The sequence below is a fragment of the Chelonoidis abingdonii genome, chromosome 2 (assembly GCF_003597395.2).
Source record: "Chelonoidis abingdonii isolate Lonesome George chromosome 2, CheloAbing_2.0, whole genome shotgun sequence".
NCBI lineage: Eukaryota > Metazoa > Chordata > Testudines > Testudinidae > Chelonoidis > Chelonoidis abingdonii.
The window spans coordinates 299,704,768-299,723,820 of record NC_133770.1 but is presented as its reverse complement, the minus strand read 5'-3'; the positions used below and the strand labels follow the sequence as shown (position 1 = coordinate 299,723,820).

Here is a 19,053-nt window from a genome sequence, read left to right as displayed (position 1 = left end):
GGGGGCAAAAGACTTCATCTGTCTTAAGACTAAGCTTATAAGTATATGGAGGGGATGTTATGATGGGAAGTTTATATGGGGCATATGTCTGATTATCAGCAAATAAGTTCTGCTCATATGGTCTGTGAGGGGATGTGGAGGGATGGAACTGAGTACTGCAGAGAATTCTTTCTGGGCTGGCTGGAGTCTTGCCCACATGCTCCTGCGTTTAGCTGATCGCCGATATTTGGGGTCGGAAGGAATTATTCCTCCAGGGCGGATTGGCAGAGGCCCTGGAGGTTTTTCGCCTTCCTCTGCAGCGTGGGGCATGGGTCGCTTGCTGGTGGATTCCCTGCAGCTTGAGGTCATCAAATATCAATTTTGAGGATTTCAGTAACTCAGTCATGGGTTAGGGGTTGTTATAAATGTGTATGGGCAGGGTTTTGTGGCCTGCCTTGTGCAGGAGGTCAGACTAGATGATCATATTGGTCCCTTCTGACCTATGAGTCTATGAGTCTATTGCATTATTGCATGCCTTGCTTAAAACTTATGGGGAGCAAGGGAAGGGAGATCTGAAACTTAATTTATGCTTTCCTTTGAAACTATACTGGCAATTGTACCTCTGTGTGTTTTATCATTGCACCTTGAGGGGTCCCCCCCGATACACACACAGAACACATGAGCCTGATGACAAGAAAGAAGAGGACTCAAGATGACATGTTCAGTGAGATCTTGTAAGCCAATGCTGCATCAGACCGTGAATAGACCACCTGGAGGATGAATGCATGGAGAAAGGACCAGGATTTGGGGAGGGAGATGCACCCAGACATAATGGGACTTCCCTGGCAGCAAACATGCTGCAAACTCTTTTCGACCTACAGGTTCAATGACCCCAGGCCCACTTCTCTTTGCAGTCCATGGTCAACTCCAGTATAGCACTTCCCTAAACTCCCCCTCGACATTCCATGTGGCATCACAGGCTACATTCCTACCCCTACCTCTCCACTCCAGGGGATCTCAAGGATAACCACAGCTTCACATCCTGACCTGTCAGAGCCACTGTTGATACATGCATAGCTAAAATGGACATGAATGTTCCTTCCCTTTCTTTAAGCTCTGTTCCATACATTTATTAAAGTCTTAATGTATTTGCTTTTAACTTGCACAGAATTTTTTTTTAATTGTTTTAATTACTCAACAAAACTCTTGTTTGGGAAATAATTCATGTTTATCAGTTCCCAATATATGCTGCAGAATGGCTGGCAGTATTGAAATCACCCACTTATTGTACACAACTCATGGGATCAGTGACAAACAGTATACCAGAAGCATCACACTATTAATAGGTGCATTGTCAGTGTTATATTCATAGATGTGCACCAAGCACCACATGATTCCTCACAGGCCCCCACACTGCAAGGCCAGGTAGAGCACAATACACCACAACACATTACTGTGGCTCACCGTTAAAGTGCTGTGTCAAAGATTCCCTGAGCCATATAATTCTACATTGAGTTCTGACAGCCCTTGTGAAGGGCTGTTCAAACTCAGCAGGCAGCTGCTTTGCCTACGCCCTCCATTCTAGCAGCAGCTTTTCCTCCTTTGCTTCATGGATATTATGCAGGACACAGCAGGCTGCTATAACCATTGGGGTATTTTTATCACTGAGATCCAATCTTGTGAGTCAACAATTCCAGCACCCCTTCAATCTACAAAAAGCACTGACTGTCATTTTGTACATGTTGAGCTAGTAGCTGAATCTTTCTTTGATGCTGTAGAGGTGGTTGGTGTACATTTTCGTGAACCAGGGGAGCAAGTTGTAGGCTGGGTCCCCCAGGATCACTATTGGCATTTCAACATTCCTAATGGTAGTCTGCCAGTCAGGGAAAAAAAGTCCCTGCTTGTAGCTTTCTGAACAGTCCTGTGTTTGTAACCATGGAAAAATGGCCATGTCTGTTGATGTACTCTGTGGCAAAGTGGTTTGGTGCCAAAATAGGGATATGTATGAGTCTATTGCTCTATGGCAGTTTGGAAAAACCACTGCAGCAAATCCATCCATTATGTCCTGAATGTTGCTGAAAGTCACAGTCTTGTGTAGGGGGAGACAATTAATGGCCCTGCACACTTGCATGACAACAGCCCCCCCACAGTGGATTTTCCAAATCCAAAATGATTGCTACTGGTCAGTGGGAAATCTGTCACCACCAGTTTCCACAGGGCAATTGCCACTCAATTCTCCACTGTCAATGCAGCTCTCAGTCTGGTGTCCCTGTACAGGAGGGCTGAGGCAAGCTCAGCACACAAATCCAGGAATGTGACCTTGTGCAGCTGAAAGTTCTGCAGCAACTGTGTGTCATCCCAAGCCTGCATTACAATGCAATCCCACCACTCAGTCTCATTTTTCAGGCTCAGAAGCAGTGCTCCATCATTTTCAGCTGCTCCACGACCACCACCACCAATCTTTAACTGGCTCCTGCTACATCCAACAGCAAATGGATCTCCAGGAAAAGTCACCCCATTCCCTTGCAGCTCTGCAAATACTGGAAGATGTTGTGTCCTGTGCTTGTAATGCCCATGATAGTAGTGTGGAGTTGCGCAAGTTTAATGCTTCTGTCAGAGATGGCAGACAGTGACAAATCCTGCATGAGTTAATTGGATTTTCAAAATAGGTGTGAAAATTATGAGTTAGAAACAGCATTATGGGATGGAGAAAGTTGCAAGATGGGAACTTCACCCTGCTGTCCCAGTCACCCCTGCACGACTTGTTTCTGCTCCCCCAGCATTGCCAAAGCTTCCCAAAAGACTGCACTGGATACCTGCCCATGCTGCACTATTCTGTGCCTCGAAACAAGCACTTATGGTGAGTACATGCAGGGCCAACACAAGGAACCAAGCATGTGTGCACACAAGCAATATACTAATTGTGGTGGCTTTCTGCCTATATAACTTGCATTGGCAAAAGTTTGTAACGTAGACATGCTTTCAGATTCAGAAGCAGAACCACCATGAATAATTCAGTCTTTCCTTTAATCTTGGTTTCAAGTAATGAGTGATCAGCAGACAATGGCCCACCCCTCATGGCACAACTTCAAAAGGCTGCATTTTTGCATAATTGGAGGTGGGGAATCTGTATTCACCTCCCCCTAAATATTAACACTTTTGTTCCAAAAGTCCATCTTTGTCTGGCGCACTGTTCAATATAGTCCTTTGAACCCCCAGGTCTCGCATTAGCCACATCTCTCCCAAATGGTTACATACAGTCCCAGCAGAGGATAGATCTGTGGCAGCCACATGATGCCCCAAAACAGGCTTCACATCTTCTCTGCCCCAGATAAATGTCTTCTCCAAGGATTTAGGGCTACCTGACAGAGGACAGGGGCTCAGTCACATCTGGAAGGTCAGTAACTATAGAAGAGCCTTTTCCAAATTATAAAAGAAGAAAAACAAACAAAGAATGAAGCAAAATATTCAATGCAAGTCTTGAGACTATTAGCTCTGATAGATTTTATAATCGACCCTTTCAGGGATACAACACGCTACCTTTTTAAGGCTAACAAGCTAAAGTTCAGGTAAGTTAGCATAAGCAAGACACTAATTCCACTGGTGTCATTCACACACCAATGGGGCTGATGTAGGAAAAGCAACAAACGGGGCTTGGTAAGAAAGTATAAAGCAGGGCAAAAAATGGAGAACCCAATTGTCTTACCCACACTTTCCATGATGTGTTGGTCTTCCTTAAGTCTAACATAAGCCTCTCAGACTGAATTCACCGCTGCAGTAAGCACTGTAGTCAGTGGCATTGCACCAGTTTACACCCGTAAGGAGTTTAGTCCCTTGCCTTACAAAGCCAGGCGCCCATCTATGGTGCTATATATTTTTTGGCTAGAAATAATCTTGTGAATGTTAATGTACATTTACTGCCTGTAAAAAGAAAATTTATATATAGATTTAGGACCAGACAGCCACATATTAAGACAGTAAAAGCAGCAGAGTCCTGTGGCACCTTATAGACTAACAGATGTATTGGAGCATGAGCTTTCGTGGGTGAATACCCACTTAAGAACTGATTCCTCAAGAGAAACTTCAGTTCAAGTCTAACATTTCTGCTTGCTATAAAGCAGACTTCTGGACTTTATCACATTCAGGGACATCTTCCAAATAACAGGCCTTGGTTTTAAACTATCTGCACTTTAAATGGGAGTCTCATTAGCTGAAATCCTGTGCCACGCTTCGAAAATGTGGGTGTTTATGTCTAACCATGGATTTAAAAAAGAAGGAGGAAAAAGGAAATAAGCAGATCTTCAAATGCTTTCTTGTTCAAATCAGTCTATACATGCTACTGTGCTTTTATGGCTTCTGTTCAGCTCAGTCCATTAGACCCTACTTAGAACCAGGAACTGCCTAGTGTAGTCCTGGCTTCAACACTGACTCTGCAATACCTGGGATGAGATATTTCACCTCTCTGCCTCGGCTGAAATAGACATAATACTTAGCTCTCTCTCTCTCTCTCTGAGGACTTGTCATGTCTGTATATTTTTCTATGGCTAGACAGCCTCATGTGAGTGTTCATTGTTCTACGAAGCATGTTTGTTAAGGTTTAAGGTCCATTCTGGTATCAGCCAAAAGACACCAGTTAAGATATGGTTACAATTTGATGGGCACAAGGTAGAGAAAAAAGGCCCATCAAGTTACTAATGTTCTGAAACCACAACAAAATGCAGAACACACTGAGCTCTGAGCAGCTAGAGGAGCTCAGCAGCACAGATGCCTGGACTGGCTCTGCCCTTCATAGCAACTATCAGTGCAATCAAAAAATCAATTTTTAATTTGCACAGCTCTCTTGTTCTTTAAGTTTATCTTCTCCAGAACCCAAAGCATCAGCCACTTCTAGAGATGAGATCTCTGCCACTGGAGGCTTTCCCATGCAAGAGCCTTGACCGCAGTCACCCGTCCTTCCTCGTTTGTGCTTCGCTACAGAATCACAGAAATCAGAGCTGGAACAGGTCCATTAGGTCATCCAGCCTACCACTCAGTCAGCACAGGGATTGGTCCCTGCAGGCTATTTCCAAGGGCTTTACCCTTTAGAATTGTTTCACTTGTTTCCAAAATAACAACCTGTCTCTGCTTCAGGCCACGTCTACACTACGGGACAATATCGAATTAGCTAAAATTGGTTTTATAAAACTGATATTATAAATTCGATTTCATGCGGCCACACTAGGCACAGTAATTCGGCGTTGTGCGTCCATGGTCCGAGGCTAACGTCGATTTCTGAAGCGTTGCATTGTGAGCTCTTCCGTAGCTATCATTATTCCGCCAGTCTCCCCCGCCCCCTTGGAATTCGGGTGAATCATTATTGTCGCGGGTGGTTCTGGGTAAATCGTCAGTCATTCCTTCCTCCGGAAAACATCAGCTGACAATCCTTTCGCGCCGTTTTCCCTGGATGCCCTGGCAGACGCCATAGCACGGACAACCATGGAGCCCGTCAGCTTTTTTTTTTTCCAGCACCGTATGTGTACTGCATGCCGCAGACAGAGAGGCGATACTCCAGCGCTACACAGCAGCATTCACTTGCTTTTGCAATGATAGCAGAGATGGTTACCGGTCGTTCTGTACCGTCTACTGCCGGAGAAACTGGCAATGAGATGACGGTTATCTCTCCTCCTCTGTACTGTTCGCTGCTATCATGAGTGCCCCTGGCTGAAATCGGCCGGGCGCAACGCAAAAGCGGGATTGACTCACTTGGGACTGAGTCAATCCTCCCTTATGGTTTCTAAAAATAGAGTCATCCTGCCTAGAATAAGGGCAAGTGATTAGAGACCGTGTATCAGAGCACAGCTGCTCCGTGTCAGTATTCACAGGGCTGTCCTGCAACAACCCCACCCGTTGCTTCCCTCCTCCCCAACCTTCCTGGGCAACCGTGCAGTGTCCCCCCCCCCATTTGTGTCATGAAGTATAAAGAATGCAGGAAAAGAAAACAGAGACTTGTTAGTGAGATAAATGGGGAGGGGGGCAGCTCCCCGGGCTATGACAGGCCAGGCAGTACGGAATCTTTTCTTTACACAGGAAGGGAGGGGCTGATGAAGCTCAGCCCCAGTTGCTATGATGAAGACAGTTACCAGCCGTTCTGTACCATCTACTGGGAGTAACTGAGAGTCATGCCCATTTTTACCTAGCGCCCCCGGCCAGCCTCATCTGAGGCCAGCCAGGAGCACTCACGGGCTGATGGCGAAGACGGATATCAGTATATTGTACCGTCTACCACCCGGGGGAGGAGGAGCGATAGCTGTCTTCACTGCTCAGCATCGCGTCTACCAGCAGCATTCAGTACACATAGGTGACATTGAAAGTAGTCAAGAAATGATTTCTTTCCCTTTTCTTTCACGTGGTGTGGTGGGAAACTGAGGAGCTATTCCCTGAACCACGCCAGACACTGTGTTTGAACCTACAGACATTGGGAGCTCAGCCAAGAATGCAATACTTTTCAGAGACTGCTGTGGACTGTGGGATAGCTGGAGTCCTTAGTACCCCCTCCATCCATGAGTGTCCATTTGAATCTCTGGCTTCCCGTTACGCTTGTCACGCAGCGCTGTGTATCCTGGAGAGTTTTTTTCAAATGCTTTGGCATTTCGTGTTCTGTAACGGAGCTCTGTATGAACAGATTTGTCTCCCCATAACAGCGATCAGATCTAGTATCTCCCGTACGGTCCATGCTGAGCTCTTTTTGGATTTGGACTGCATCACCACCGTGCTGATCAGAGCTCCATGCTGGGCAAACAGGAAATGTAATTCAAAAGTTCGGGGCTTTTCCTTTTACCTGCCCGCTGCATCCGAGTTCAGATTGCTGTCCAGAGTGGTCAGTGGCGCACGTTGGATACCGCCTGGAGGCCAATACGTCGATTTCCGTCCACACTAACCGTAATCCATATGTTAATATCGAATTAGCGCTACTCCTCTCGTCGGGGTGGAGTACAGAAATCGATTTAAAGAGCCCTTTATATCGATATACAAGGCGTGTAGTGTGGACGGATACAGCGTTAAATTGATTTAATGCTCTTTAAATCGATTTAAACGCGTAGTGAGACCAGGCCTCAGACTTGACTGCAGTACTGATCTCCAAACTACAGTGCCATGGTCCCTGCTGGTTCCAGCAATCATTTGTCAGGAAGCGCTAGCTTTCCAAAGCAAAGGAAAAACCACTCTCCCCTACCCATTCCTTGTACTTTAACGTGCAGGACCCACTATCCAAGCAGAGAGCCTCTGGCTACAGCATAAATACTGCATTCAGACAGCATAGCCAACACCTGTATTCAGCCATGAAGAGAACCTCTTACAGCATGAGACTGGATCACTCTTGAATCTCTTTGCTTTCAAGAGCTGGTTTTCACGCCATTGAAGTGTGCCAAATATATTAACTGTTTCACTGCTGCTTCCCTACTTCCCAATGTGTGCACCCAGCCGTGTGTATCTAGCCTCGCATTCCATCCAAAATCCCACTCATATGTACAACATACCAGCGAGAGCATGAGCAGCTCAACAGGCAGCAGCGCACCAAGCAGTTCAGATTAAGTTATAAGTAAATAAGGGCACAGCCGCGCAGCTGCCATGGCTGTGTGAGATACTGATGAAAAATGTGCATCGGTAAGAGCTAGTAGAGTAACACCCCCCTCCTGACGCCAGGGCTGGATTTAGGAAGTGCAGGGCCCGATTCAACCAGTTTTGATGGGCCCCAGCAGGGATGAATTTAAAAGAAAAAAAAAAAAAAAAAAAAAAACCACACACAGGGGGCTTACTCACCGGGCGGTACTCAGTCTTCGGCAGCGGGTCCTTCACTTGCCCCGGTCTTTGGTGGCATTGAAGGACCTGTTGCCAAAGTGCCACTGAAGACCCGGAGCGAGTGAAGGACCCGCCGCCGAAATGCTACCGAAGACCCGGAGCACCGCCAGATGAGTAAAAATAAAAAAGGCACCTCTAGCCAGGGAAGGGATTCTTGGCCACTAGCCTCCAACTCTGGGCAGCCCTGCCACTGGGCACAGGGCCCTCTTAGGCGCAGGGCCCGATTCAGGGGAATTGGTGGAATTGGCCTAAAGCCGGCCCTGCTGACAGCACCTCAGTGATCTGGGACTTTTCAGAGGGGTAGCTCTTGACTGCGAGTAGACCTGCCCCCTGAAGTGCTAACAGTAGGCCCCACTAACCCCTGGGCACCTCTGACTCAGTCCTCAAGTAACTGACTCAGCCCTAGTTTCATAAGGTACTGCTGGCAGAGCAATGAGCTGCACGCTGCACGTGAGCGTCAGCAGTACAGTGCAGAACACCTTTTGTGGGCAAACAGCAAAGCAGCTCTCTCCTGGGGGGCTCAGGATTTATATCTATCTATATTTTAATTTTCGGGCCATACTGCTGCAGCCAGGTGTAATTGCATATAAGAGGGTGGTGCATACAGAGAAAGTGTTTCCACTGAAACCGGAAGGCATTTGAGTCTAGCAGCATTAATAGAGTGAAGCCAAAGTTGGATGATGTGGATTTCCACGAGGTACTTTTCATCTTGCCACCTTTAGGAAGCAACAAGGCATCTGAAGATAAAGTGGCAGCAGGGCTCTCCACCCCGCCCCCCCACCCCCCACACACACTGCACTTACCCCAATAGTCAGGACACATCTGCTTGGGTGGGTTAGCTGCACCCACTACACCAGGGCGGGCAAACTTTTTGGCCCAAGGGCCACATTGAAGTTACAAAACTGTATGGAGGGCTGGGTAAGGGAAGGCTGTGCCTCCCCAACAGCCTGGCCCCTGCCCCCTATCAGACCCCTCCCACTTCCTGTCCCCTGACTGCCCCCCTCAGAACCTCCAACCTATCCAACACCCGCCCCCGCTCCTTGTCCCCTAACTTCCCCCTCCCAGGACCTCCCCACCCCTAAATGTCCCCAGGACCCCACACCCTATCCAACTCCCCTGCTTCCGGTCCCCTGAGTGCTCTGACCCCATCCACACCCCCGCTGCCTGACAGGGCTCCCTGGGACTCCCATGCTTATCCAACCCTCGTCCCCCAACCACCCCCCCAGAATCTCCGCCACCATCCAACCGCTCCCTGTCCCCTGACTGACCCCCGGCCCCCTCACCATGCCGCTCAGAGCAGTGTGTCTGGCAGCTGCGCCGCTTGGCCAGAGCCAGACATGCCACCGTGCTGCTCAGCAGGAGCATGCAACTCTGCTGCCCAGAACGCTGCCCGCCCAGTGCGCATCTTGGAGTTAACTAGAGTTGGGTGAAGTTTTTCAGACAAATAGTTTATTTGCCAGGAAAAAAAAGAAAAAAAAAAAAAAAGGCAAGCTGTTTCAGTCGACCCAGAGCTATTGCAAATTTAACATAGATTTGTCAGATTCTAGCCGGGGGAAAAATAAATCAGGCTAGGTTTGCAAGGCTGGAGGAGGTGGTGGTCCCTTAACTTTCAGGCCAGTGGTTCGAGCACTCACCTGGGATGTGGGAGATCCGGGTTCAACTCCCTGCAGAGTGCCCTGGCCATCAGGCTGTAGAGTTAGTTTTATAAGAAATAGAACAGCTTCAACAGGAGAAAATGAGACATCTCCAAGTTCCAGAATAACCTATCGCCTGCCTGGTGGTCAGGGCACTATGGGAGAGGCCAGGGTTCAAATCCCTATGTCAGAGCAGGGTTTTGAATTGGTGAGTACCCTAATCACTGGGCTCAAAAGTTAAGGGGGGCAGCACCTCCTCCTCCTTCTGTCTTGAGAATCCAGTGCCTGGCCACAGGAAGTTTCAGCTCAAACATGTTCCATCTGATCTGAAATGGACTTTTTCGATTCACCAACATTTTTCAAATTCAGTTTGACTCAAATAAATACATTGTAACCACCTGACAACAACAAAAAAATAAAAAATCAAAAAAAATCAGGTATTGGCCCATTTCTAGAGCTAACTTCCCCCTCTCAGATGCAGGGGGAGTTTCCCCCTCTCAGACCTACTGACTGTCTCTGCAGATTCAGACAGAAATGGCTGCAGCAGTTACACTCTGGTCATATCTGGAAGCTCTTCTTCAGTCACAACGGCTGGAAACAACTTTTATAAAAAACAGCCGCTGATATCCTGCCATAATCACTTGACTCCAGGAGATGAGGCCCTAGCCATGGGCCTACAGGACCAATGCTTCAATCCAGCGCTGGGCAGGTATGGCAGTGCTATAGTTCTCCTCTGGCACAAGTACACAGGCTAGAGAAACAAAGTTGCCTTCAAACCATTTCCAGCTACAGAGGGCAGATATTATGCTTCAGCTCACGTATTGTTTCCACTGCTGTGAAACCTCACCTTCACCACAGTTCACACAGGAGACTCTACAAGGATGAATCTGGATGCGGTGCCCTTATTTCTATTTGTAACTTAGGACCTACTGTACATTTGCCAATGCTTATAGAATTAGGACTCACTTTCTGAATGTACGTGAGCCATGACTGAATTGTGGAGAAAGGGGAGGAGGGAGATTGCATGGGGGATTGGAGAGAAAGTTCCCAAGAAGCCACCCTATGTTTTATTCTCTCAGCCTGCTGCTGGCTCTTGTTAGAGAGAGTTACCCATTTTCCAGCATTACAGGGTAACGCTCTTTCACTTCCGGGCCCAGTTTCATTCACTTCACCCTTCTGAGCCTTTGCATCCTGCAGCACAGCAACCTGGCATTTGAAGCAGTGGGAGCTTTTAATGATCTGCAATGTCACAATTAGTGTCTGCAGAACAACACACCAGTAAAACAGGCAGGGCCGGTGCAACCATTTAGGCGGACTAGGCGGTTGCCTAGGGTACCGAGATTTGGGGGCACCAAAAAGCACCCCCAAATTTTTTTTTAAATGGTTGAGCAGCCCTGCTGCTAGGACAGAGAGGGAGTCTGAGCTGCCGGCAGGAGCCGGCAGCCCAGGGTGTCCCCTGGGTCAGGGCGCCGCCGCGGCAGCCGGCAGCCCAAGGCGTCCCCTGGGTCAGGGCGCCCCCTGGGTCAGGGCGCCTGCCGGAGGGGCGCGCAGGCAGACATTCCCGTGAGCTGCTCGCAGTGGTGCCTGCAGGCGGTCCACTGGTCCGTGGCTCTCGATGAGCTGCCGCAGTCGTGCCTGCGGATGGTGGACCGCCCGCAGGCACATCCGACCCTCTGCAGGCACACCCGCGGCAGCTCCCCCGGAGCCACGGGACCAAAGTGCGCGGGGCGGCGAAATTGCTGTCCACCTAGGGCACTCAAAACCCTAGCACCGGTCCTGAAGACAGGCACTAAATAAGAGTGGGTATTACCGCTGAAAGGAAAATGGATCTCTCTCTTCTTTTAGGAAGCCGCTGAGCATGCACATGCTGCTGCTGCCTGGAGAAAAACACAGGACCATCTGCACAGAAAATTAAAGCCTCCCATTCCAATTCTAGTTAACACCTCACACTTCTGCCGGGAGAAGGCCCAAACTTCAGTTTTCCGAGACAAGCTTGCCAGCAGCTGTACCTAACTAGCATGAAAAGGAACAAATCACAGTTTAATATACAGGTGCACTCCACAGAAGTAACAGATTCCAAGAGGCAAAGCTTCCATCTTGAGCAGAGAGGCTACTGCATATGCACCAGTGCATACTGTATTGGGAGCCACAGCCTCTGGCAGCTGCACCGCCATATTAGTGGTGAGGGCTGCTGCAATTTTCTTAGAGTAATAAATAAATAAATATCACCCCCATATAGCTCTTATAGAGCACTCTGTAAAGCACTTGGAGCTCCACTAATGCAAAGGGTAGTACGTATTGAAATGAGAGGTCAGATTGACTCTCTGAAGCCCAAGAAAGATTTGGAAGATAGCCAGTAGGAAACTTTAGAAGATTTGTTCATTAAAGAGAAAGGATGGTTCACTGGTTAAGATAGCCTAGGACTTGTGAGACCTGAGTTCCAATCTCTATTTTGCCACAGACTTCCTGTGTGATCTTGGACAAATCACTTAGCCTCTATGCCTCAGTTCCCCATCTGTACAATGAGGAAAGTATCATAGAAATACAGGACTGAAAGGACCTTGATAGGTCATCTACCCAGTCCCCAGCTCTGAGGCAGGACTAAGCATTATCTAGACCCTCCCTGACAGGTGTTTATCTAACCTGTTCTTAAAAACCAACAATGATGAAGATTCCACAACCTCCTCAAGTAATTTGTTCCAGTGTTTAACCACCCTGTCCGTTAGGAAGTTTTTCCTAATGACTAACCTAAATCTCACGTGCTTCAGTTTAAACCCATTATTTCTTATCCTGTCATCCAGGGACAATAGCACTGCCCTACATCACATCTTGAATAGTGGTCGCCCCATCTCAAAAAAGATGCACAGAATTGGAAAAGGTACAGAAAAGGGCAACACGTGTGATTAGGGATATGGAATAGCTTCCGTATGAGGAGAGATTAATAAGACTGGGACTTTTCAGCTTTGAAAAGAGATGACTAAGGGGGGATATGATAGAGGTTTATAAAACCATGACTGGTGCGGAGAAAATAAATATGGAAGTGTTATTTACTCCTTCTCATAACACAAGAACTAAGCATCACCAAGTGAAATGAATAGGCATCAGGTTTCAAAGAAACAAAAGGAAGTATTTCTTCACACAACGCACAGTGAACCCGTGGAACTCTTTGCCAGAGGATGTTGTGAAGGCCAAGCCCATAACAGGGTTCAAAAAAGAACTAGATAAGTTCATGGAGAATAGGTTCATCAATAGCTACTAGCCAGGATAGGCAGGAATGCAAAACCATGCTCTGAAGCATCCCCTAGCCCTGTTTGCCAGAAGCAGGGAATGGGCGACAGACAGGATGGATCACTTGATGACTGTCTGTTCTGTTCATTCTCTCTCAAGCACCTGTCTCTGGCCATTGTCAGAAGACTGGGCTAGATGGACCATTGGTTTGACCCAGTATGGCTGTTCTTATGCTGTTATGAGAGTAAATTAATTAAAAGATTGGGGATGCCCAGATATTATGTTAATACGGCCAGATAAGTACTTAAGGGATCAATTTATCTTTCTTAAGGTCCAACAACCCTGCTGAAGGTCTGGATGGGGCTATAGAAGGGTTATGCCTTGCTAGCACTGACACAAATTATTCACATTTACCACAGTACTGGTTGCAATTTAAGGTGGTGATCTTGGTCTACAAGCCTTACCCTGTTTCAGTTTTGGTTAGTTTAGCCACTGCCATTCCCTGTTCCCAATGGGGTGTTAGCACTATGTGTCCATAGATTCAGGCGCTGTGGATCTTGAGGCAGAGTACTCACCTCTGGAAATCACTTCCCCTATTAGCCTGAGAAAAACCAAATGTAGTGAGTGACCTTCAGGTCATGGAACAGTTATTTGTTCTGGTAGCACGCTCAGTATGCTGAGTGCTGTCCCCACAGCTAGGGCAGGGCCTAAGATGACAAATGACACCCGAAGGCTGGAGGAGAGGAATGCAATCAAAAATATGTATGAATTTTATATACATTTTAAAATGAAACATCCAGTAACTATACCAACTTCCCCTCCACCTATTCAGCATTAGTTGGTCAGTTCCTTGTAGACATCACAGAAGTGTATCTTGAGAATGAACAGGAAGGAGGTGAAGAGTGTAATAAGAAAAGCCAAAGAGGAGTTTGAAGAATGGCTAGCCAAAAAATCCAAAAGGTAATAACAAAATGTTTTTTAAGTACATCAGAAGCAGGAAGCCTGCTAAACAACCAGTGGGGCCCCTGGATGATCAAGATACAAAGGAGCACTGAAAAATGATAAAAGTCATTGCGGAGAAACTAAATGGATTCTTTGCTTCAGTCTTCACGGCTGAGGATGTTAGAGAGATTCCCAAACCTGAGCCAGCTTTTGTAGGTGACAAATCTGAGGGACTGTCACAGATTGAAGTGTTGCTAGAGAAGGTTTTGGAATTAATTGATAAACTCAACATTAACAAGTCACCGGGACCAGATGGTATTCACCCAAGAGTTCTGAAAGAACTCATGTGAAGTTGCGGAATGATTAACTAGGTTTGTAACCTGTCCTTTAAATTGGCTTCGGTACCCAGTGACTGGAAGTTAGCTAATGTAATGCCAATATTTAAAAAGGGCTCTAGAGGTGATCCCGGCAATTACAGACCGGTAAGTCTAACGTCGGTACCGGGCAACTAGTCGAAACAATAGTTAAGAATAAAATTTGTCAGACACATAGAAAAACAACACTGTTGGCAACAGTCAACATGGTTCTGTAAAGGGAATCGTGTCTTACTATCTATTAGAGTTGCTTGAAGGTGAACAAATTTGTGGACAAGCGGGATCCAGTGGACATAGTGTACTTAGATTTCCAGAAAGCCTTTGACAAGGTCCCTCACCAAGCTCTTATGTAAATTAAACTGGCATGGGATAAAAGGGAAGGTCCTTTTCAGGACGAGAACTGGCTAAAAGACAGGGAACAAAGGTAGGAATTAATGGTAATTCTCAGAATGGAGAGGGTAACTAGTGGTGTTTCCCAGGGTCAGTCCTAGACCAATCCTATTCAATTTATTCATAAATGATCCGGAGAAGGAAACAGGTGAGTGGCAAAGCTTGCAGATGATACTAACTACTCAAGATAGTTCAAGATCAAAGCAGATTGTGAAGAATTCAAAAAGATCTCACAAAACTATGATTGGGCAACAAAATGGCAATGAAATTTAAGGTAGAAATGTAAAGTAAAGCACATTGGGAATAACCCCAAATATACATACAATATTGGATGGGGCTAATTTAGCTACAACGAATTGGAAAAAGATCTTGGCGTCATCGTGGATAGTCCTAAAGATGTCCACGCGTGTGCAGAGGGGTCAAAAAAGCACAACATAGATGTTAGATCATTAAAAGGGATAGAGAATAACGAACTGAGATATACTTATTGCCCTTATATAAACCTGGTACTGCCACATCTCGAATACTGTGTACAGATGTGTCACCTCAGCTCAAAAAAGATATTCAGCACTAGAAAAGTTCAAAAAGGCTGAACTAAACACGATTAGGGGTTTGGAGGACGGTCCCATATGGGAAAGATTAAAGAGCTTAGGCTCTTCAGCTGGAAAGAGAGAGTTAAGGGGATATGATAGAGGTAATAAATATGGTGATGTGAGAAAGTGGGATAGGAATAATTATTTACTTATTCCATAATACAGAACGAGGGTCACCAACTGAAAATTAATAGGTACAGAGTTTAAACAATAAAGGAGTTCTTCTTCACGCAGCGCACAGCAACTGTGGAGCATCCTTACCTGAGGGTTGTGAAGCGCGGACTTATAACATATGTTTAAAAGGAACTGGTAATTCATTGGTGGCAAGTCCATAAATGGCTATTAGCCAGGAGGGTAAAGATGGTGCTTCCGAGCTCTGTTCATCCAGAGGATGGAGATGGATGGCAGGAGAGAGCTCACTTGATCATTGCCTGTTAGGTTCACTCCCTCTGGGGCACCTGGCATTGGCCACTGTCGGTAGACAGATACTGGGCTAGATGGACCTTTGGTCTGACTCGGTACGGCCGTTCTTATGTTCTAAGGTAGTGGCCTTCTGAATCAGTTCACGGAAGGCATTCTGTGTGTAGGGAAGTATAAAGAAAGCATGATGTGGACATGCAGGAAGGTGGTATCACTGACATAGCAGAGGAATAGCAGGGTTCAAGAAGAAAGGAGGCTAAATCAGATGGCTCAGAGTTGCCAGGGCCTTGAAGGAGAAGATGAGAAATTTGAACTTAATGGGGCAGACAAGAGAAATCAGTAGAGGGATTCAAAGACGGAGTAAAACACTTTGCACGATGGACAAGCCAGAATATGAAGCTGGCTGCTGTATTTTGAATAGACAGTAGAGGGCATCAGGGAGGCAGACGGGTTACAATAAAGCAACACAGGAAACAGCCACAACCTAAATGAGAGTTTCCCTGAAGCTACATCTACACTTGGAGCTAGGGGTGGGATTCCCAGCTTGCGTAGACATACTCGCCCTAGCTCTCGTCAAGCTAGTGCACTAAGAATAGGAATGTAGCTGCAGTCACACGAGAAGCAGCAAGCAGCGGCATGGACTAGCTGCCTCAGGTTGTGCACTCATAGGATCTAGGCAGGTTTTTACTTGGTTGACTAGCCCAGGCCACCACTCATGACTACACTACTATTTTTAGAGCACTAGCTTGAAAAGAGCTAGCAGGAGTATATTTACAGAAGCTGAGAATCACCCTCAAGAGTAGACTTGGCCAGAGAGAGGGAAACTGCATCTTTAGAACAGAAGCTCTTCAGGGCAGATATTGCCTCCATTGTGTTTGTGTGACATTCAGCAAACAGGGTAGAGATGCCAACTAAAGCCTTTGGACTACCAGACTATGGACATTTACTAACAGCAGTAATGGCTGGAACGAGTGGAGGGTGGGAAATGAGTAGTTGTTAGAATGGAAACTCTGAACGAATATTACATCCAGAGGTTTACAATGGGATCATTTTTAGGAATAAACTCCCATTTATATCCTCTGTAGGTAGTAAGTAATAAATAAATAAAAGGGTTTATATAGCCTGCAGGCTGCATCCACAAGATGGCGGTGTAACAGGAACACAGCTCATATTCCCCCGAAAGCGCAGTGGTGCCATGTGCACTGTAAGAGGACTAATGCAGCACACTGCACAGGTAACCCAGCACTACTGTACTCAGTACTTCCATGGCGCATTCCAGCAGAGGATCTCCAAGGGTTTTTACAAAGCTCAGGTTTCTCTCCATTCTACAAATGGAGAAACAGACAGGGTAAGTGATTTCCCCATGGTATCACACCAATTCAGTGGCACAGCCAGGCAGGTCTAACACCCAGCCCTGGGTCTAACCACTAGACCATGCCATGGCACTGCTGTGTAGACCGGAAGAAAGTAAAACCCTAGTTACAAGCACAGATTTCTCTGCCAATTATCTGCAAATGGCAAGAGTGCAATTTCAGGGAGAGGTGGCTGGGGAGTTTATTTACATTTCAATAATATACATTTTAAAGGAGAAAGAATAGGTACGTAGGCATCAAAACTGTAAAACAATAACAGTACAGAACAGGGGTGCAAAGAAGGTGCAATGCAGCTGCCAGACCGCAAAGCACAGTTTATTTGTGCCTACACACCAGGAGACTTGGCTTTGTATTTTTATTCAATTTGAAAATCCCCTTTTTAAAAGAGAAAGTCACCCCTGCTGGAAAACCCCTGAGTCAGCACAAACAGATCAGCCCGGCAGACTGTATTCGCAATGAGATACAGAAAAGGGATAAACGTCCCTTGCCTTGGAAATGGGTCTGGAGGAGAGCTTATGTTCCATTTTGTGAAATATGGTGCATTTTTAAGTTTAGAAAATTCCTAAACACACATAGGAAAAGCAGACAGCACTAAGTTACACCTGCGGGTCGGCACAGAGGTATCACTGCAGTCAGAGGCAGTGACACCCCTTCCTCCAATACATAATTGCTTTATGAATGAATGAGATTGCCCTCTTGCACATGGCCCAATACTTTAGCTAGAAAAGCTATCCTCTAGTACAGCTGTCCCCAAAGTACAGGGAGAGTCCTCCCTTAACCGGGCATGGAGGAACATTCAGGGCGGGGCAGGGCGCAGGCCAGCCCCCACAGGTGATAGAGGACGGAGCACGCACCACCCAGCCCCCGAACCCACTCCCAGCCCAGGGTGGCATGGACACATTCTATTACTGGTAAGGGGGGCAGGGAGGATGTGAGAGGAAGTTTGGGCACCGCTGCTCTGGATCAAGCTGCACAGGCCAGAGCCTGCTGCCCACCACCCAGAGCTCTAGTCTCAGTTCATCCAGGGAAGGGGTGAGTTACACAGGATCTGTCGCTTGCAGCACAAATTCAATACAGCTTCCCCCGGCTGAGGGTATTTCACTACCCATCGGTCTAATGTCACATGCTGCATAGAGACAGCTCTGTTTTACCTTTCTGGTTCTTCTTTCACTACAGCAAACTGGGCTGACTGACGGTTTGACCTCGTCTGATCCTGCACCTTCTCGCTGCCCTCCAGCTCCTGCTCCAGGGAGGAGCTGGTGCTGCCCTCCCTGCTGACATTGCTGCTCCGCCCAGGGCTGTTCTCTGTGGAGGCCCTCGGTGACTCAGTGTTCTGCTTCAGGGTCTGCAGCTTGGCCAGTGGGATAATGTCACAGTTCTGCGGCCGGTGCCATACGGTCCGCTGGGTGGTGGCATTGTAGTAGTAGAACCGTGAGGTGTTCGGGTCAAACAGTTCCCACCACTGGTTCTCGTTGGTGCGCTTTATGCGGACGCCAGCAGGCGGATCCCACACACACTCCCCTGTGATGAGGTTGGCGTACATGCGCTCCCGCGTTCGAGGCTCTATGATTTCCACCCATTCCAGCCTGAGGGAGAACAAAGAGGAACAATGAAAAAGTTGTTGCAGTTGCCCAGAACTAGCTAGGAAGGCAGGGTGGAGAGCAAAGGCTGCTTGGGAGGGGATGTGAGTCAGGTTTTCCCAAGCCCTGGCTTGCACTATTCCCTATACAAGGCTAAGCATTCCAGTGACTCTCCCTTAAATGCATCCCTTCTGAAAGGCCTTTGCTCCATCTCCAGCTCACAGCACAGAGGGGAGTAAGCTAATCTGATGACCATCTAAACGGCATTTTTTTTTTTTTTAATCAAAGCACTAAGCAGACGTGTTACCATTTAGCACTGACACTTTTTCCCTCTCGCATCCTGAACCACCACCCTACTACTCTCATTAATACATTGTCTATTCAGATTCAAAACTCCTCAGGGCAGACTGGGCTGAGAAACGCTTAGCATGCTGTTGGCACTCTCAAATAATGAAGAAATACAGAGGAATAAAAAGGTGATGCTAAGAGAGAGCAACAAAATCCAGGAACCACCACATATAATATAGAAATGGAACCACTTTCTAGAAATACAGAACCACTGCAACTAGTGACTGCAGTCCTGAGCACCAGATTTGGCCCCATTTATCTATTTCCAGGGGAATCTTAGAAGCCCTTTTTGCAGGATTGTTGCAGACTTTCAGACAATACTGAGCATAACTGGTGTTTGTGAGAAGGAGGTTAGT

The 19,053-nt window shown here is 46.9% G+C and overlaps 1 protein-coding gene across 2 annotated transcripts in view; it reads right to left on the bottom strand.

Moving 5' to 3' along the window:
• Positions 1-18,351, bottom strand: part of ARHGAP39 (Rho GTPase activating protein 39) — a 277,564-nt gene extending 259,213 nt beyond the window's left edge. For both annotated transcript variants that reach the window (XM_032790990.2, XM_032790991.2), the window contains exon 1: positions 17,921-18,351. In XM_032790990.2, coding sequence (XP_032646881.1) covers positions 17,921-18,312 — 392 coding nt within the window. In that variant the 5' untranslated portion in view covers positions 18,313-18,351. The remainder of the gene's footprint in view (positions 1-17,920) is intronic.
• Positions 18,352-19,053: the final 702 nt, after the last annotated feature.